Source organism: Bubalus bubalis, chromosome 1, assembly GCF_019923935.1.
Source record: "Bubalus bubalis isolate 160015118507 breed Murrah chromosome 1, NDDB_SH_1, whole genome shotgun sequence".
Lineage (NCBI taxonomy): Eukaryota > Metazoa > Chordata > Mammalia > Artiodactyla > Bovidae > Bubalus > Bubalus bubalis.
The window spans coordinates 186930520-186951664 of NC_059157.1; the positions used below are offsets into that span (position 1 = coordinate 186930520).

Here is a 21145-nt window from a genome sequence, read left to right on the forward strand (position 1 = left end):
AGGTCCAGAAGTTCTTCTCTGTGCTGCCCAGCCTAGTGGAGGGCGCACCTGCCCCATAGGAGGTGACCATGACAGTAGTGACCACTGCCATCTTTTGGGAGCAAATCCAACCCTCCAAACACTGTTCTCAGAGTTTTACCCACAGGGACTCGTTCATGCCCGTGAGCATCCCCATTTCACACATGAGGAAACCGGGCACGGAGAACTGGAACCAGTCTGACGCAGGGCTGGCACCAGTCAAGGAAATGTGCCCTGTTCACAGAAGCCAGTCCAGTGGGAACAGACGCACACCCCTCCACACACACTGATGACTTCAAGGGGGAAAAAAAAAGGCACCCTAGAGCCCACAGCGAATTCTCTACTCTCTCACTGGCTCACATGTCAAGAAGGGGCGAACCCGCGAGTCAGGCGCCATGCCCTGAGCCCAGTTTCGCCATGGCTCCTGCCCAAGCACTGTCAACAAAACTTTTGCAATGACAGAAATGTTCTGTAACTGCCTTCCAGGTGGCAGCCACGTGTGCCTAGTGCCCCTGAGGAAGTGGACTTCTGCTTTTACTGCATTTGAATTTAGGTTTAAATAGCCCAACCACTAGACCACTCAGGTATGACCTAAATCAAATCCCTTATGATTATACAGTGGAAGTGAGAAATAGATTTAAGGGCCTAGATCTGACAGACAGAGTGCCTGATGAACTATGGACTGAGGTTCGTGACATCATACAGGAGACAGGGATCAAGACCATCCCCATGGAAAAGAAATGCAAAAAAGCAAAATGGCTGTCTGGGGAGGCCTTACAAATAGCTGTGAAAAGAAGAGAAGTGAAAAGCAAAGGAGAAAAGGAAAGATATAAACATCTGAATGCAGAGTTCCAAAGAATAGCAAGAAGAGATAAGAAAGCCTTCTTCAGCCATCAGTGCAAAGAAATAGAGGAAAACAACAGAATGGGAAAGACTAGAGATCTCTTCAAGAAAATCAGAGATACCAAAGGAACATTTCATGCAAAGATGGGCTCAATAAAGGACAGAAATGGTATGGACCTAACAGAAGCAGAAGATATTAAGAAGAGATGGCAAGAATACACAGAAGAACTGTACAAAAAAGATCTTCATGACCCAGATAATCACAATGGTGTGATCACTGACCTAGAAACAGACATCCTGGAATGTGAAGTCAAGTGGGCCTTAGAAAGCATCACTATGAACAAAGCTAGTGGAAGTGATAGAATTCCAGTTGAGCTATTCCAAATCCTGAAAGATGATGCTGTGAAAGTGCTGCACTCAATATGCCAGCAAATTTGGAAAACTCAGCAGTGGCCACAGGACTGGAAAAGGTCCATTTTCACTCCAATCCCAAAGAAAGGCAATGCCAAAGAATGCTCAAACTATCGCACAATTGCACTCATCTCACACGCTAGTAAAGTAATGCTCAAAATTCTCCAAGCCAGGCTTCAGCAATATGTGAACCGTGAACTTCCTGATGTTCAAGCTGGTTTTAGAAAAGGCAGAGGAACCAGAGATCAAATTGCCAACATCTGCTGAATCATGGAAAAAGCAAGAGAGTTCCATAAAAACATCTATTTCTGCTGTATTGACTATGCCAAAGCCTTTGACTATGTGGATCACAATCAACTGTGGAAAATTCTGAAAGAGATGGGAATACCAGACCACCTGATCTGCCTCTTGAGAAATCTGTATGCAGGTCAGGAAGCAACAGCTAGAACTGGACATGGAACAACAGACTGGTTCCAAATATGAAAAGGAGTACGTCAAGGCTGTATATTGTCACCCTGTTTATTTAACTTCTATGCAGAGTACATCATGAGAAACGCTGGACTGGAAGAAACACAAGCTGGAATCAAGATTGCCGGGAGAAATATCAATCACCTCAGATATGCAGATGACACCACCCTCATGGCAGAAAGTGAAGAGGAACTCAAAAGCCTCTTGATGAAAGTGAAAGTGGAGAGTGAAAAAGTTAGCTTAAAGTTCAACATTCAGAAAAGGAAGATCATGGCATCCGGTCCCATCACTTCATGGGAAATAGATGGGGAAACAGTGGAAACAATGTCAGACTTTATTTTTCTGGGCTCCAAAATCACTGCAGATGGTGACTGCAGCCATGAAATTAAAAGACGATTACTCCTTGGAAGTAAAGTTATGACCAACCTAGACAGCATATTCAAAAGCGGAGATATTACTTTGCCAACAAAGGTGCATCTAGTCAAGGCTATGGTTTTTCCTGTGGTCATGTATGGATGTGAGAGTTGGACTGTGAAAAAGGCTGGGGGCCGAAGAATTGATGCTTTTGAACTGTGGTGTTGGAGAAGACTCTTGAGAGTCCCTTGGGCTGCAAGGAGATCCAACCAGTCCATTCTGAAGGAGATCAGCCCTGGGATTTCTTTGGAAGGAATGATGCTGAAGCTGAAACTCCAGTACTTTGGCCACCTCACGCAAAGCTGACTCATTGGAAAAGACTCTAATGCTGGGAGGAATTGGGGGCAAGAGAAGGGGACGACAGAGGATGAGATGGCTGGATGGCATCACTGACTCGATGGATGTGAGTGTCAGTGAACTCTGGGAGTTGGTGATAGACAGGGAGGCCTGGCGTGCTGCGATTCACAGGGTCGCAAAGAGTCAGACACAACTGAGCGACTGATCTGAGCCACCCCGGGGCAGGTGCTTGCTCTGGGGGGCAGTGCCTCTATCCCTCCTGGTACCTCCACCAGAGTCTGGGTCGGAGGAAGATGACCAGGGTCCATGGGACACAGAGGGGGATCCTGGCTGTGTAGACTCTTTTAAAAAAAAAAAACTGATGCTCTTGTGAGTCTTCAGAGTTAGGGATGTAATAGAGAAGAACCTTTGTTTTCTATTACAGGTGGAACTAGTGGTCAAGAATCCACCTGCAATGCAGGAGACATGAAGAGACACGGGTCCAATCCCTGGGTCGGGAAGATACCCTGGAGTAGGAAATGGCAACCCACTCCAGTATTCTTGCCTGGAAAATCCCATGGACAGAGGAGCCTGGGGACTGCAGTCCACTGGGTTGCACAGAGTCAGACATGACTAAAGCGACTTAGCACACAAGCACCCACAAGTTAGTCACTAAAGGGATGTTGCCTGTAAGCTTAAATTACACATCATGGCCCATCCCTGGGAACCCTGCCTCTCAGGGTTTGAGAGGCAGCTTAATGAACGTTAAGCCCAAATACCTTTGTTTAGCTCACAGGAAACATCCTGACCAGGCTCACCTGTGAATGGCTGCAGGAAGGAAGAAATTAACACATCCCCTCTGGAGGCTGACTGGAACCAGGAAACGCTTGCCTTCATTCCCTCCCCTTTTAGTACAAAAGAGGCCTGAATTCTAACTCAGAGAAGATGGTTCTTTGGGACACTGGTCCACTATCTTCTAGAACCTACTGTCTTTCCAAATAAAGTGGCTATTCCTGCCCTAACAACCGTTTCTCGATTGACTGTGCAGTGAGCAGTATGAGCTTGGATTCTGTAACAGGGACGTTTGAAGCAAATGTATGTTCACGATATCCTGGCCCAGGAGACTGATTTCTCTAAACCGTATGTGGCAGCCTGTCAGGGCTGGACAGGGGCCACCAGCTCTCACCACCACCTCCACTCCTGTCTCTGTGTAGCTTGTGTTGACACTCAGGACCCATTACAACACCCATCAAAACACTCTGGGGCCACCCACAAAGCAAGACCCTCCAGGGCTGTGACTTGCGCATGCCTTCAGTGACTAGGAAAAAGCACACCTCTTTCTGTATCAAAAACCAGCAATAAGGCTGCAAAAGAGGGAAGGAAAAATGGAGACCACAGCTACAACTATTTGCGTGCATTTTCTGAGTCTTGGTCAGATTACAAGAGATTAGAAATATAAGTGGATGTGAAATTTTCAGTTATACCAAAACTAGAACAGAAAGAGCAGAGAGCGAGCAGCACGGAAGCAGGGCATGTTCTCGGGAGGTGCCCTCCGGCTCAGCCTCTGCTCTCGCCCGCACCTGCTCTCTGGGGAATCCGTGGAAGAGCATCAGGAAAAGGTGGGGAAAATTGAAACCAAAATCCCCTATCTCACTCACCTTCCCCAACACACATGGTCTAAAGAGGGCAGAGTACTCTTGCACAGGAGAGTTTCAGAGAAGGAGGCTGAGGAAGGGTGAGCGGGCAGCTCCTTCTAACCCAAATGAGTTGCGGTCACTGCACCACGAGGTCCCCGCCCAGGGGTGGAATTCACGATGACCTGACCTGAGGCAGGAAACCTTTTTCTTTAGCTGATGTCTGGAAGCGGAAGCGGGGCAGACAGGACCAACTAGAAGAACCAGTCATGACTGCTGTCCTCTCACTAAGGGCAGTGTTCTATTTCACAAAAACTATCTTTAAAGGTAAAAATTATAAGAAAAAAAAATATTAGCCAACGATCAGGAGTCAACTCCTGATCACAATCACGCACATCCAACAAGAGAGACGCATCTATGCAAAATGAAACGGTGCTGTCGGGGAGAGGCAGCGATGACACGGAAGGCTCCCAGCAGACAGTCACCAAAACAAGTGATGAAGATGGAGCACGTGGTGTGCCAGCACGCTAGGCAGGACCTCAGCCACGCAGAAACGCACGGCTGCGTCAACAATGGAAGAGAAATGGCATAAGTACAAGGACAGGGGATGGATGCTGGTCACCAGGGCATGGGGTACAGAGTCATACAAGGGAACCTTCTGGGGTGATGAGAACATTCTATATCTTTTTTAAAAAATAAGTTTGAATGTTTATTTTTTAATTTCTTTGGCTGCACCAGGTCTTAGTTGCGGCATGCGGGATCTTTAGTTGTGGCCTGCAAACTCTCAGTTGCGGTATGTGGGATCTAGTTTCCTGACCAGGGATCGAACCCAGGCCCCCTGCACTGGAAGAAAGGAAGCTTACCCGCTGGACCACCCGGGAAGTCCCAGACCATTCTCTATCTTGATTGCAATGGAGCTCCCGCAACTGTGGACATTTGTTCAAACTCTGATACCGCCCACTAAAATCACTATTTTATTGTTTGAAAACTATATGCCCACTGTGTTGGTTTTTAAAAACTGCTAGAAAATGCCAAGCAAAAATCCCAAGAGTCGTTAAGATGGTGCTGTTATATGTAATCAAGAAGTTCCTCAAGTGTTAGGAAATGCATTTATAGCTCACCTCTTTCACTAGGAAAGTGATTTTGAAAATCTGACGCTGACAGCTGACTCTAAACCCTACACACCTGCTGGCTGAGACCACGAGGCTTCCTGGGCCGCCTACTTCATCGGCCAATAGGCCCAGATGTGTGTAAAGAAGAGAAATTAACCTTCATGGACATTCAGTGAAAACATGTGATTAGGAAAGTAAATCAATACCAGGGAAAAAAATTTATAGATTAAGTTTTGAAAGAAGTGTGTGTCACTGCTCCTTCAGGTGGAAGGAAAAATACTTCCTTCCGTATTTAAATGTCTATTCTGGCAAACTGCAAACTGGCATAAAATCTGTGTAATTATTAACAGCGCCCAGTGTTTTTAGAAGCCCAGAGGTGGAGTCATGGCTACCCTGGTGTTTCTGAACGAGAGCAGTCAGGACAGGGTGGAGAGGCAGATGTGCTGGACGACACAGTTCCAAGGTGATTTCATTAAGATCTGTTCTATCAAACTCAGCCCCCGATTAAGGAGCTTTCCTACAGGAGAAGGCAATGGCACCCACTCCAGTACTCTTGCCTGGAAAATCCCATGGACAGAAGAGCCTGGTAGGCTGTAGTCCGTGGGGTCGCTAAGAATCGGACACGACTGAGCGACTTCACTTTCACTTTTCACTTTCATGCATTGGAGAAGGAAATGGCAACTCACTCCAGTATTCTTGCCTGGAGAATCCCAGGGACGGGGGAGCCTGGTGGGCTGCTGTCTATGGGGTCGCACAGAGTCGGACACGACTGAAGCAACTTAGCAGCAGCAGCAGCAGCTACAGGTAAAAAAAAAAAAAAAGCCAATAGGACAACTGTCACTCTGATTGTTGTTCTTCAGTTGCTAAGTTGGGTCTGACTCTTTGCAGACTATCTCCTGGAATTTGCTCAAATTCATGTCCACTGAGTCAGTGATACTACCTAACCATCTCATCCTCTGCCGCCCTCTTCTCCTTTTGCCCTCAATCTTTTCCAGTATCAGCATTTTTTCCAATGAGGTGACTCTTCATATCAGGCGGTCAAAGTACTAGGGCTTCAGCTTCAGCATCACTCCTTCCAATGAATATACAGGGCTGATTTCCTTTAGGATGACTGATTTGATCTCCTTGAAGTCCAAGGGACTCTCAAGAGTCTTCTCCAGCAGCACAATTTTAAAGCATCAATTCTTCGGCACTCAGTCTTCTTTATGGTTCAACTCTCACATCCAGACTGGAAACACCATAGCTTTGACCATACAGACCTTCGTCAGCAAAGTGATGTCTCTGCTTATTAATACGCTGTCTAGGTTTGTCATAGCTTTCTTCCAAGGAGCAAGCACCTTTTAATTTCATGGCTGCAATCACCATCTGCAGTGATTTTAAAGCCCCCAAATATAAAATCTGTCACTGCTTCCACATTTCCCCTTTCTATTTGCCAGGAAGTAACGGGTCCAAATGTCATGATCTTAAGTCTTTCGAATGTTGAATTTTAAGCCAGCTTTTTCATTCTCCCCTTTCACCTTCACCAAAAGGCTCTTTAGTTCCTCTTCACTTTCTGCCATTAGAGTGGTATCATCTGCATATCTATGGTTGTTGATATTTCTCCTGGCAATCTTGATTTCAGCTTGTGCTTCATCCATCCCGGCATTGCACATGATGCATTCTGCACAGAAGTTAAATAAGCAGGGTGACAATATACAGCCTTGTCACACTTGTTTCCCAATTTTGAACCAATTTGTTGTTCCATGTCTGGTTCTAACTGCTGCTTCTTGACCTGCATACAGGTTTCTCAGGAGACAGGTAAGGTGGTCTGGTATTCCCATCTCTTGAGGAATTTTCCAGTTTACTGTGATCCACATAGTCAAAGGCTTGAGCACAGTCAATGAAGCAGAAGCAGATGTTTTTCTGGAATTCCTTTGCTTTTTCTATGATCCAGCATATGTTGGCAATTTGATCTCTGGTTCCTCTGCCTTTCTAAATCCAGCTTATACATCTGGAAGTTCTTGGTTCATGTACTGCTGAAGCTTAGCTTGAAGGAATTTGACCATTATTTGCTAGCGTGTGAAATTAGTGCAATTGTGTGGTAGTTAGAACATTCTTTGGCACCACCCTTCTTTGGGATTGGAATGAAAACTGACCTCTTCCAGTTCTGTGGCCACTGCTGAGTTTTCCAAATTTGCTGGCATATTGAGTGCAGCACTTTCACAGCATTATCTTTTAGGATTTGAAATAGCTCAGCTGGAATTCCATCACCCACACTAGCTTTGTTTGTAGTCATGCATCCTAAGGCCCACTTGACTTCACACTCAGTATGTCTGGCTCTAGGTAAGTGACCATACCATCATGGTTATCTGGGTCATTAAGACCTTTTTTGTACAGTTCTTGAGTGTGTTTTTGCCATCTCTTCTTAATCTCTTCTGCTTTTGTAAGGTCCTTAGTATTTCTGTTCTTTATGGTTCCCATCTTTGCATGAACTATTCCCTTGATCTCTCCAATTTTCTTAAAGAAATCTCTAGTCTGTCCCATTCTATTACTTTCTACTACTTCTTTGCACTGTTCATTTAAGGTCTTCTTACCTCTCCTTGCTATTCTCTGGAACTCTGCATTCAGTTGGGTATATCTTTCCCTTTCTCCCTTGCTTTCCGCTTCTCTTTTCTCAGGTACTTGTAAAGCCTCTTCAGACAACCACTTGGCCTTCTTGCATTTCTTGTTCTTGGGGATGGTTTTGGTCACTGCCTCCTGTCCAATGTTATGAACCTCTGTCCACAGTTCTTCACTAGCACCGGCACTCCATCTCCTAGATCTAATCCCTTGAATCCATTTGTCACTTCTACTGTATAATCATGAGAGATTTAATTTAGGTCACATCTGAAAGGTCTAGTGGTTTTCCCTCCTTTCTTCACTTTCAACCTGAATTTTGCAGCAAGGAGCTCATGATCTGAGCCACAGTCAGCTCCTGGTCTTGTTTTGCTGACTGTATAAAGCTTCTCCATCTTTGGCTGCAAAGAACATAATCAATCTGATTTTGGCATTGACCATTTGGTATTGTCTATGTTTAGAATTGTCTCTTGTGTTGTTGGAAAAGGGTGTTTGCTATGACCAGTGTGTTCTCCTGGCAAAACTCTGTTAGCCTTTGCCCTGCTTCATTTTATACTCCAAGGCCAAACTTGCCTGTGCTCCAGGTAGCTCATGACTTCCTACTTTGGTATTCCAATCCTCTGATGATGAAAAAGGTATCTTTTTTTTGGTGTTAGTTCTAGAAGATGTTGTAGGTCTCCATAGAACCGTTCAGCTTCTTCAGCATTAGTGGTTGGGGCATAGACTTGGATTACTGTGATATTGAATGGTTTACCATGGAAATGAACAGAGATCATTCTGTAGTTTTTGAAACTACACCCAAGTACTGCATTTCAGACTCTTGTTGATTATGAGGGCTACTCCACTTCTTCTAAGAGACTGTTGCCCTGAGCAGTAGATATATATAATGGTCATCTGAATTAAATTCACCCATTCCCATCCATTTCAGTTTACTGATTCCAAAGATGTCAATGATCACTCTTGCCATCTCCTGTTTGACCACATCTATTTACCTTTATCCATGGATCTAACATTCCAGGTTCCTATGAAACACTGTATTTTACAGCACTGGACTCTACTTTCACCATGAGACATATCCACAACTGAGAATTGTTTCCACTTGGCCTAGCCGCTTCATTCTTTCTGGAGCTATTAGTAATTGCCCTCCACTCTTCCCCAGTACCATACTGGACACCTTCCGACCTGGGGTCTCATCTTCCAGTGTCATATCCTTTCGCCTTTTCATACTGTTCATAGGGTTCTTGTGCCAAGAATACTGGAGTGGTTTGCCATTCCCTCCTCCAGTGGACCACGTTTTTGTCAGAACTCTTCACTATAACCCATCCGTCCTGGGTGGCCCTGCACAGCACGGCGGCCCTGCACAGCACGGCTCATAGCTCCAATGAGTTACACATGCTCCTTTGCACTGACAAGGCTGTGATCCATGTGCCACACACAACCGATAAGGTCAGACCCCAACAACCGAACCCTGACTTGCAGTCTAGGCTGGTCACATGGAATACGGAATCCAGGACACAAGGAAACCGGGTCAGTAAGATGCTGGTGACCCTGGAAGCAGTTGGAGAGCTGGCTTCATCCCACCCACTGTGGGTGCCTCTGGTGGGCAGGGCCAGGTACCCAGTTTTAGCAAATCCAGAGGGTGGGTCTAGGAGCAGTCTGGTAAAAAACCAAGGGTCTCTCCAAATTCCTTCTGTCTCCTTTCCTATCAAAATAAAGAAAGGCCCCTCAAGGCCAGTGTCCCTCTGCAAATATCCTTGTGAAGATGTAAACCCTCTGCTGCCATCAGGCCCCATGTGCAGCCGTCTGTCTTTCCTGGGGAACCCCCAGAAGCTCAGCACACAGAAGCAGCACACCACCTGCACCCAGCCTGTACTGACTGAAGGAATGCCCTGGAAATTCACGTCTACCCAGAGGCTCTGGGTAGGGGCTTTGAAGAAGTAACCAAGGCAAGGCAGGTGAGACTGGATTCGGGTGGTCCTAAATCCAGTGACTGGTGTCCTCATAGGGAAAGGACCCAGAGACCCAGGGAGAGATCCCGGCAGGAATGAGGTGATGCAGCGACCTGCCAAGGATCGCCAAGGGCCATCAGCAACACCAGAGCTGGAACAGGGGCCAGGACCCTCCCTCCCAACCTCCGGAGGAACCAGCCCTACCCACACCTGGATCCTGGACTTCAGGCTTCCAGACTGTGAGACAGGACATTTCTCTTATTTAAGCCCTGGTCTGTGGTGCTCTGACAAACCGTGCGGGCCACTTCATGGACCCCTCCCTCCTTGATACTGCTGGGCAAGCCCACCTGGAGTGGCTCCCAAAACTTGGCTACGATGTAGGGGTCATGGGACAGCCCAGAGCCCCCAGACTTGTTACCCCTCTTGCCCTACCAAGCCATCTGTAACCCACAGTGCTCAAAACAAAAGAGATCATTTCCTTGTCAGAATTCTGTGGTTTGGGGTCAGGAGGAGAGTGAGTGTCTGCTTCTCCCCAAGAGGAATTCATCTTAGAGGCAGACACAAGTGTGTCCGCCCTGGGCAGTCCCAGGTGGGGTGTGTGAAATCCCATTCACCCAGGTCACAGCCATTCACATGTAAGCCATTCACAAGGTCAAGTGGGAAGGACATGCACCCAAAGGACCTACAATGGGGGTGGAAAAGATTTAAGTCCACTGGCCCCCTCTCAAGGTCAGATGCCCCAGTTCGGGGTGGCAAGCCCTGCATCTGATTTGCTTCTCCATACGATGCAGGTGAATCACAGGTGTCCACTAGGTCTTTCTCTGACCCCACACAGACACATACACGTGCGTGTACACATGCATGGATGTGTATACACACACACACACATACATATGCACACCCCAACCTCTAGGAGAAGGCTGCTAGAGCCAGAATCTGGGTTCAAATCCTGATTCCTTCACTCTGCTCTGTGACTCAAGGGAGGTTTCTTAACCTCCCTGTGCTCCATTCCCTCTGCCCAAACCCTGGGACCATAACCTGACCCCAGAGGATGGGCAGGTGAGTGATGTGGGAAGCCAGAGGACCAAGCTGGGAATGGAGCTGCCGCCAGCAAGCCTGGCCTGGGGCGAGCTCTTCTAACAGCCTCTCAGGCCAGGCAATCAACATGCAGACTAACCAACCCATCTGCATTCCCCACCCCTGCAGGCCTGCCCAGCCAGATACTAACATCAGGTTGCTGTGCGAGGCAGGGGCAGGAGGACAGCGGGCAGGCTGGGAGCAGGGGCCACCACATACCCTGGAGCCCGGGGCAGGCCTGCCTCAGCATGGGCTTGTCCATCCTCTTGGCATAGAAGGCTGCGTACCACACACGCAGCTCGGTGCCCGGGGGGATGTCCCTGGAGGTGGTGAAGTAGACATCGCTGCCATGCTGGAAGGCCGTCAGGTTCTGGTGTCCCGGCTCCGCTGCCGGCCGCACCAGCATCATCCAGTTGCAATCGTCCTCGTTGGAGGTGTCGAAGCACACGGGGTGCCCGTCTTTCTGGAACACCTGGCGGGGGGAGCGCAGACCACCGCAGGGCCGGGTGGGGGCTGGTTATCCACCAGTGTGTGTATTAGCGTGCACACACATGTCTGTGTGTGCATGCGCGCACGCAAGGGGCTACTGAGTGACCAGTCTAGACACTGCCACATCAGGGCACTGCACAGACCTGTTCTACATTAATAGGTGTCCACACTGATGGGAGGGCAGGGGAGGACCCCCGAAAAAGGTCAGGCTGGTCACAGGCAACAGGAAAGCAGGAGGCACAGCTAAAGGTCAGGTGTCACGGGGAGGCCTGAGTTCTCAGGAGGGTACTGGGATGCCTCATCTCCACCTGTGGTCCAGGCGGGTACCTGGTCACATGTGCTTTGCTCCTGTTCCAGGATGCACGAGGAAGCCTGAGCTCTACTCCCAGGTCAGGAGTTCTCAGGAGCCCTGAGTGCTACGCATGGTCCTGTTGGGAATGAGGACACCTAAGGTCTACCTGTGGTCCAGGTGTAGAACCTGAACACTCAGCTCTAATCAGTTTTCAAGTGGGCATGAAGACACCTAAGTTCTACTCCTGGCCCAGGGTGTCAGTGGAACACCTGAACTCTATACCTGGGCCAGGTGTATCAGGATACCTGAGTTCTTTTCCCAGTTCTGTTGCAAGTATGTTCAATGACTTTGGCAAAGTTCCTCAATCCTTTTTTAAAAATTTTAGTTATTCATTCATTTATTTATTGACTTTTTGACCATTCCAGGCGGCATGCAGGATCTTAGTTCCCAGACCAGGGATTGGACCTGTACATCCTTCAGTAGAAGTGCAGAGTCTTAACCACTGGACTATGGAAGTCCCATTCCTTGATCTTTATAAGCTGTGCCCTCATCTAAAAGGTAGCACCATCACTTTATGGATGGAATGCAGGCAGGGACGAGGGGGAGAAGCTTGAATATTTTGAACTTCAAAGTAACCACATGGAATGGGGGCTCCAGTCCCCTATTTGCTGATGCAATTGTTGCTTCCTCATTATAGAAAGAAATCTCCCTTCTTCTCCTGCCTTTTCCTGTAGGGGCGCCCCACTGCTAAGAGCTAGAGAACCCCCTCTGAGAAGGGGAGGGGGTGGAGGGGGCTACCAGGTGCCTAATGCCCCCTAGTTGGTACAGGGGCTGCTCCCAGTTGGCCTTAGCCTCCTTCTGTGGGCATAAAGGTGCCCCCAGCACCCAGGTACCCAACGCTGAACCTGTGCTGGAACAACTCAATACCAGACACAGACCTTCAGAATCTTGAGTCACCGAAAGAAACCAAAACAGGCACAAAGGGCTCTTTCAAAGAGGCCTTGGCCAACCACGGGCCCACAGCGATTACTCCCATCAGCCCCTGGTCTCTTGACATCACTCCTGCACATAAAACAGCCTTTCTTTCCTTTCTTTGTAAACAAATAAAGTCCCTTTCCCTTCTCTCTGCCGTGCTGAAATCTGCCTTGTAAACTCAGTTCTCCGAGGACTGTCAAGTCCCCACGGTCAGCTGGATCATCTGTGTCCCAAAACACTTGGGTCTCTACTAAGGGTCTCCAGGAAAGCTCGCCTCTGGGGTTCACTGCTGCCCGACCAGCGCCTGTTCCTCTCAGTTTATTTCATGGGTGTTTCTGAAGGCTGGCTGTGGCTAAGCCCTCTGGGCATGGGGCCAGAGCTGTGACCCATACTTACAACCCCAGCCTCGTGGCGCCTCTGGGGGTCTCACTTTAAGTGATCAAGTCCTCCCTGTGATTTTCTTCCATTTCTTTTTTCTCAGTGTCACATAGAAACCATCATCTCCCTGTCTGATGTGCTTTTCAGAGTTGCCAAATTTTGCACTGGTCTCTCATCAACACAAAACACATTCCTTTCGAAAGAGCCTTGCAAACTCCACACAGGTGTGAAATCCCCACGCAGTTCTGCAAATTCCACAGAAAGCCCCTCCTACAGCCTGCACTGGGGCGGTGGGGGGGCTGTCCATTCTTGCCTATGTTTTAAATATACTCTTATTATGAGTTTTGCAAAATACTAATTTAACGCATGCTCTTGTGATATAAAAATAAACTAAAAAAAAAAAAGAAACACTGTCTTGGAAATTCAGCAGGACTACAACACCTAGAGCTGTCTCTATGACGTTTGTAAATCACTGAAGTCTTCAGTGAGCATTGCCCTCGCCCACCTGCACGCGAGGAAGGTCACAAACACGGGTGCCGCAGCCCCCACCAGCCCAGCGTGTACCTTCAGTGGAAACGCGGATTCCTTCTCCCATTTGGTGACGCGTCGTGACTCAAATGGGCCGAACTGAGTGCGCTTGACGAGCTGGGTCACGGCAAACACCCCCTCAGCTCCGTCTTCCAAGCGTCTGATCTCCAGGTTGGAGGGAAGGGATGACCTAGAGATGAAACAAAGCAAGAGAGTCTCAGCCCCCAGTGCCCACTGGCCAGGGTGCCACCCTCACCAGGGACAGAGGGTTAGGACGATGGAGAAGGTTGCTCCCGCTGGCCCCAGAGCAGCTGATGGAGAGGCAATGACTTGAAGATGTGTTTATACTCCCCACCCAGGAGACAGAGCCAATGCTCACATGCATGCATACACACATACACACACACACACACACACACCCCCGCTAAGTGGGCCCATAGAGAGGGAGGGAGGACCAGAGAGAGACCACGAAGAGGTGCCACGTGGAAAGGACCACGGGAATGACAACAAGTGCCAAAGACAGTGCATTTCGAAGACCAGAAGAGGGTTTCCCGCGAGGCTGCACTGGGCGAGGTTCATCACGAATGTGGCCTTTTTAAGTCAACTCAGGCAATGTTAAGGAGAGGACACGTGTATCCTGGTGGGAGAGGAAGGGAGGCATGTCGGTAGGGACCTAGCGCGAGCCAAGACCAGGGCACGCCTGACCCACATCTGGGGTGGGGTATGGACCCCTCACAGGAGCGGCAGGAGGCCGGTTGAGATGAGGAACCCATCTGGGAAGGACCGATGGCTCCCACTGAAGCTTTGTGGGCAATGGGCAACCACTGAAGGGTCTGGAAGAGCTGGTCAGATCTGTGCTCCGGGCCAAAATAGGAATCTCTCTGCTCTGCACAGGTAAGTCACAGTCAAACTAGTTGGGAGGCTTCTAGGAACAGCAGTGATAAGATGACAGCCTGAGTGCCAGCCCATTCCTAAAGCAGATGTCGTGATGACAGCCACGTCCGAGGGGCCCTCCTCTCCTCTTTACAGATGAGACAACCAGGATGCAGAGAGGGGCACGTCTCGTCCAGGTCCAAACAGCTACCACGTGGCAACAGGGCTGCAACCTGGGGGCCCCACAGGGGACACGGTCCCCCGACCCCAGGGAAACGTGGACTGGCAGAGCCACGGAGCCCCTGCACCAGATCTAGGTGCTCGTCCAGCAGCTACTCCCCCTTTGCCTAGCCACCTGTACTCACTGCCCACAGCTCCAGCCCCCAACCAGGCATGTGTCAGACAGCAAGCCTGGGTTTGAACCACAGGGGAGACTGAATGAGCAGACCTACAACTCAGCCGTGGTCACTTGGTGTATAAACCAACTCAGCGCCCCAGCTGAACCAGGAACTAGATAAAAGATATTGACCAGGAAGCCTCTTCCTTAACATGCCCAGGCTCATCCCGGGGGCAGGTAACCAGCTTGCAGTGGATGGTGGCCTTGAACAAGAGGACGATCCCTCTCCTCCTTATTTGCTGTCTCCTCCCTTTGTGTAGACACCGAGGTGGCCAGGCTCTCGCCACAGGTGATGAACAGACAACCCTGTTTGACAGGCAGGATGGTAAAGACAGCTGGAGGGGTCACTCACCTGGCCCTGCTTAACACGAAGGAGTCTTTGACCATGACCACCGGGCCCAGCTCAGGACATTCAGAGTCGTGGTACTGGCTGCAGTCCTCACACCCTGAAAACAACATCCTGGCATGAGGGGAGGGGGCATAAAGAGGGGAGGGAGACACCCACAGACCATCCCGCAGCCCAGGGGTGACCCACAGCGCTCCCCACAAGTGCAAAAAGACAGCAACACAGGACACGAGCCCCCAGGAGAAAAACCCAGCTCCACGGCACGCGGCAAGGCTGACCAAGTCAGCTCTATGGGGATGCAGGACAGCATCTCAGTAAACGAAAACTCACCAACGTAACCTGTTTCTCATAAATCGAACATGTCAGAAACCCTTCTAAAACCCGGGATTACCTTTCTGAGTCTGCTGCCACCCTTGTCCCAGTGCCCTTTGCCAGGAGTTCTGGGAAAGAAGATTCTTTTAAAATCAGACCCGGTAGCACATTTCATGTCATACACCGTGGTTCTTAGTAACAGGGAAAATCCCATCTAAAAGGAGACAGCTTTTCTCTACACAAAGACCAGACGTGCATGTGACTCTGCCTGCTGGTGAAGGTGGCCCACGGGCCCCGGAACACTTACAGATGAACATGATCTCTTCATTCCCGTCCTCAGCCATCGTCGCCACCTGTCAGGACACAGTGCTGCATTAGTGAGCAGCTTCGGGCCCAAGGCATTTTTTTTTTTTTAATTTATTGAGTAAACTTGATTTACAAAGTGGTGTTAATTTCTGCTACATGGCGAAGTGATTCAGTTACATATGCATGCGTGCTGAGTCACTTCGGTCATGTCCGGCTTTTTGTGACCCTGTGGACTGTACCCACCAGGCTCCTCTGTCGATGGGATTCTCCAGGCAAGAACACTGGAGCAGGCTGCCGTGTCCTTCTCCTTCAGTTATATATACAATTCTTCCTTACATTTTTTCCCACTGGCATTTTTGATGATTAATATTTTTTAATTGGAGGATAATTACTTTACGAGGTTGTATTAGTTTCTGCTGTATAATGAAGTGAACTAGCTACATGTATACATATATGCCCTCGCTCGCGGACCTCCCCTCCACCCCCATCTCATGCCTCGATGTCACCACAGAGGACCAAACTGAGCTCCCTGTGCTTCTGGACCTAGAGTCCGTCATACACAGTACAGTTAGGAAGAGAAAAATTTCACATATGAATGCATATATGTGAAATCCAGAAAAAATGATACAAATGAACCTATTTTCAGGGGAGGAATAGAGACACATGTGTAGAGACATGTGAACACAGTGGGGGAAGGGGAGGACATGATGTATTGGGAGATTGGGATTGACACATATATGTTACTGTGTGTAAAATAGCTACCTAGTGGGAAGCTGCTATAAAGCCAGGAAGCTCAGCTCAGTGCTCCACTTGCATTTTTTTTTTTTTTTTTAGTATTTATTTATTTGGTTGCACCAGGCATGTAGAATCTAGTTCCCTGACCACGGATCAAACATAGGACCCCTGCATTGGGAGCATGGAGCCGTAGCCACTGGATCGCCAGGGAGGTCCCCCTCCATTGGCATTTTTTAAAGACAGTTCCTGCTCCCATGGACGGAGGAGCCTGGTAGGCTGCGGTCCATGGGGTCGATAAGAGTCGGACACGACTGAGCGACTTTACTTTCATTTTTCACTTTCATGCATTGGATAAGGAAATGGCAACCCACTCCAGTGTTCTGCCTGGAGAATCCCAGGGATGGGGGAGCCTGGTGGGCTGCCGACTATGGGGTCGCACAGAGTCGGACACAACTGATGCGACTTAGCAGCAGCAGCAGCTAATGGCCCCCTAAACCATATACAGAGACTGACTTTGTGATTAGAAAAAAAATTTTTTTTCCATTTTGTTTTTTTGGTCACATCATGCGGCTTGCAGAATCTCAGTTCCCTGACCAGGGATAGAACCCGGGCTCTCGCAGTGGAAGCACAGAGCCCTAACCACTGCACCGTCAGGGAATTCCCTGACTTTGTGCTCCAAAGGCAACATGCAGTACGGGCTTCTTTATTGTGGGGTGGGTTTGGGCCTTGAAATGTTTCCTCACCCAGAATGATGTTGCTTTTAACAAGCCACGCGTGTGCATGGCTCTGGATTTAGGACACTGTCGTGAACCCTGGCTTTCACCTTTCCCTAGCAGCCATCCGCTTCCATTTGTAAAATAAATGTTGTTGTTGTCCAATCACACAGTTGTATCTGACTCTTGCGACTCCGTGGACTACAGCACGCCAGGCTTCCCTGTCCTTCACTATCTCTCAGAGCTTGCTCAAATTCATGTCCACTGAGTCAGTGATGCCATCCAACCATCTCAACCTCTGTTGCCCCCTTCTTCTCCTGCTTTCAATCTTTCCCAGCATCAGGGTCTTTTCCAATGAGTCCACTCTTCACATTACGTGGCAACAGTACTGGAATTTCAGCTTTAGCATCCGCTTCCAATGAACACCCAGGGCTGATCTCCTATAGGATGGACTGGTTGGATCTCCTTGCAGTCCAAGGGACTCTCAAGAGTCTTCTCCAACACCACAGTTCAAAAGCTTCAATTCTTCAGCACTCAGATGAAAGTGAAAGAGGAGAGTGGAAAAGTTGGCTTAAAGCTCAACATTCAGAAAACTAAGATCATGGCATCCGGTCCCATCACTTCATGGCAAATAGATGGGGAAACAGTGGAACAGTGGCTGGCTTTATTTTTCTGGGCTCCAAAATCACTGCAGATGGTGACTGCAGCCATGAAATTAAAAGACGCTTACTCCTTGGAAGGAAAGTTATGACCAACCTAGACAACATATTCGGAGAAGGCAATGGCAACCCACTCCAGTACTCTTGCCTGGCAAATCCCATGGATGGAGGAGCCTGGTGGGCTGCAATCCATGGGGTCCCTAGGAGTCAGACATGGACTGAGCGACTTCACTTTCACTTTTCACTTTTATGCACTGGAGAAGGAAATGGCAACTCACTCCAGTGTTTTTGCCTGGAGAATCCCAGGGACGGGGGAGCCTGGTAGGCTGATGTCTATGGGGTCACACAGAGTTGGACACGACTGAAGTGACTTAGCAGCAGCAGACAACATATTAAAAAGCAGAGACATTACTTTGTCAACAAAGGTCCGTCTAGTCAAGGCTATGGTTTTTCCAGTAGTCATGTATGTATGTGAGAGTTGGAGTATAAAGAAAGCTGAGTGCCGAAGAATTGATGCTTTTGAACTGTGGTGTTGGAGAAGACTCTTGAGAGTACTTTGGACTGCAAGGAGATCCAACCAGTCCATCCTAAAGGAGATCAGTCCTGGGTGTTCAGTGGAAGGACTGATGTTGAAGCTGAAACTCTAATACTTTGGCCACCTGATGTGAAGTGCTGACTCATTTGAAAAGACCCTGATGCTGGGAAAGACTGAGGGCAAGAGAAGGGGACAACAGAGGATGAGATGGTTGGATGGCATCACCGACTCAAGGGACATGGGTTGGATAGACTCCAGGAGTTGGTGATGGACAGGGAGGCCCAGCGTGCTGCGGTTCATGGGGTCACAAAGAGTCGGACACGACTGAGCGACTGAACTGAACTGAACAGCTTTCTTTACAGTCCAACTCTCACATCCATATGTGACTATTGGTAAAACCACATCTTTGACTATACAGACCTTTATCAGCAAAGTGATATTTCTGCTTTTTAATACACTAAGTTTGTCACAGCTTTTCTTCCAAGGAGCAAGTGACTTTTAATTTCATGGCTGCAGTCACTCTCCACAGTGATTTCTGAGCCTAAGAAAATAGTCTGTCACTGTTTCCATTGTTTCCCCATCTATTTGCCGTGAAGTGATGGGACCGGATGCCATGATCTTAGTTTCTTTAATGCACTGCCATTTAGAGAAAGCCAGTTTCCACGTGGCCACGTCTATTCTCCCTGCCTCACAGGACTGTGAATGCCTCCAGGGCAGCCTTGTCTCACACGACCTCTATTTTTCTCCACCTGCTAACCTCTGCGAAACATCGCATTTCTCACATTTCTCTCAGGGACTAAGGCACCACCTAACATCATGGAGGGGAGTCCTCCTGCTCTCCACAAAACCTTTATCACATCCAGTCACTTCTATTTCTGGTTCAACCTCGAGGTCACCTCCATAGCAGGCAGCCACACCCAGCCCCACTACCTATATATTTGTGGGCAATCTGAACATGTTCATTCTGGGGTCTCAGACTCCTGACCCATAAAAGGAAATTAAGATGCCCACCCCATATAGCTTTGAGGGGAGTATAAAGTGAGATACACCTGGTGTGTGCCACTCAATAATAGTTCCTCTTCCCCCCACCCTTCCATCCCCAATTAAGTCAACCCAGTACATCCTTCCTGTATCCCACTCCTGGCCAAGACCATCTGTGGTATCATATGCAGGCTTGCATACTTCCTGAATGCTGATTCCACATGCCCTCTGCCCCATTCCCATCCCCAGGAGCTATTAAAGGATGAACACCAGACAATGCAAAGTCCAAATGAAAATGCAGATTTGCTGAGCACATAATTTCATGAGCAGAGTAGAGGACAGAGTTGAAAATTCCACCACGGAAGTCAATTAGTTAAAAGGAAACAAGGCAGAGATGGGATTTCCAATTTGCCCTTAAAATGCCAAGGATCCATAACCAGGGCATATTTTCCCCCAAACACAGCACAGTAGCTTCTGTTTCTGGGAACACACCTTTACATTACAAGATGTCTCAGGCAGTTCAGCATGTTTAACTTAGGGCTTCCTGCCTGATGGCCTGCACGGGCAGGGTCAGAGGTCAGCCTGGAATGTGGGCAGCGGCTGGTCACAGAGCAAAAGAGGAAGGACAAAGAGGAAGAAACATGTGGAAACCCACTTTCGTGAGCTGCTGAGGTGCCCCCAGGGGCCTAAGAACTGTCTGCCCACTGGCAGGAACCACTTACCTCCACTGGTCACGTTCAAGGAAGTTCTCAAGAACACTTCCCAAACTGAAGCCAGATCATGGCAGAACACAGGATTCCCACAAAGCTGGCAGCATCAGAGGGTGCAAACGACGGGAACCACTCTGGCCTTTCTTGATGCCTGATGTGGCCACCTGCCTCTGGTCTGGCCTCTCAAGGAGTCCACTTCCTGGCTATTATAAGTAGTCCTTCTATGAACACTGGGGTGCCAGAATTTTTCTGAATTACAGTTTTCTCCCAGGGATATACCCAGGGACTGCTGGATCATATGCTAGTTCTCAGTGCTTTAGGGAACCTCCATAGTTTTTTCCATAGTGGTTGTACCAACTGACATTCCCTCCAACAGTGCAGAAGGGTCCCCTTTTCTCTACACCCTCTCCATCACTTGTTATCTGTAGACTTTTCAGTGATGGCCATACTGACCAGTGTGAAGTGATACTTCACTGTAGTTCTGATCTGCATTTCTCTAACAATTAGTGATGCTGAGCATCCTTTCACATGCCCATTTGCCATCCCTGGGCTTCCCTGGTGGCTCAGATGGTAAAGAATCTGCCTGCAGTGCAGAAGACCTGGGTTTGATCCCTGGGTCAGGAAGATACCCTGGAGAAGGGAATGGCTACCCACTCCTGTATTCTGGCCTGGAAAATCCCATGGACAGAGGAGCCTGGTCTGCTGCAGTACAAGGGGTCACAAAGAGTCAGACACGACTGAGCAACTAACATTTGGCCATCCTTAGGGATCTCTTCAAGAAAATCAGAGATACCAAAGGAACACTTCATGCAAAGATGGGCTCGATAAAGGGCAGAAATGGTATGGACCTAACAGAAGCAGAAGATATTAAGAAGAGATGGTAAGAATACACAGAAGAACTGTACAAAAAAGATCTTCACGACCCAGATAATCGTGATGGTGTGATCACTCACCTAGAGCCAAATATCCTGGAATGTGAAGTCAAGTGGGCCTTAGAAAGCATCACCATGAACAAAGCTAGTGGAGGTGATGGAATTCCAGTGGAGCTATTCCAAATCCTGAAAAATGATGCTGTGAAAGTGCTGCACTCAATACGCCAGCAAATTTGGAAAACTCAGC

General features: G+C 48.5%; 1 protein-coding gene across 2 annotated transcripts in view; it reads right to left on the reverse strand.

The window, feature by feature from the left end:
- The window catches only part of PRDM15 (PR/SET domain 15), a 65498-nt gene that overhangs the window by 33411 nt on the left and 10942 nt on the right, over positions 1-21145 (reverse strand). For both annotated transcript variants that reach the window (XM_025292144.3, XM_006071528.4), the window contains exons 2-5: positions 15695-15740; positions 15082-15175; positions 13496-13649; positions 11017-11269 (exon numbers count right to left, since the gene is read on the reverse strand). In XM_025292144.3, the coding sequence (XP_025147929.2) occupies positions 11017-11269; positions 13496-13649; positions 15082-15175; positions 15695-15731 (538 nt within the window). In that variant the 5' untranslated portion in view covers positions 15732-15740. The remainder of the gene's footprint in view (positions 1-11016; positions 11270-13495; positions 13650-15081; positions 15176-15694; positions 15741-21145) is intronic.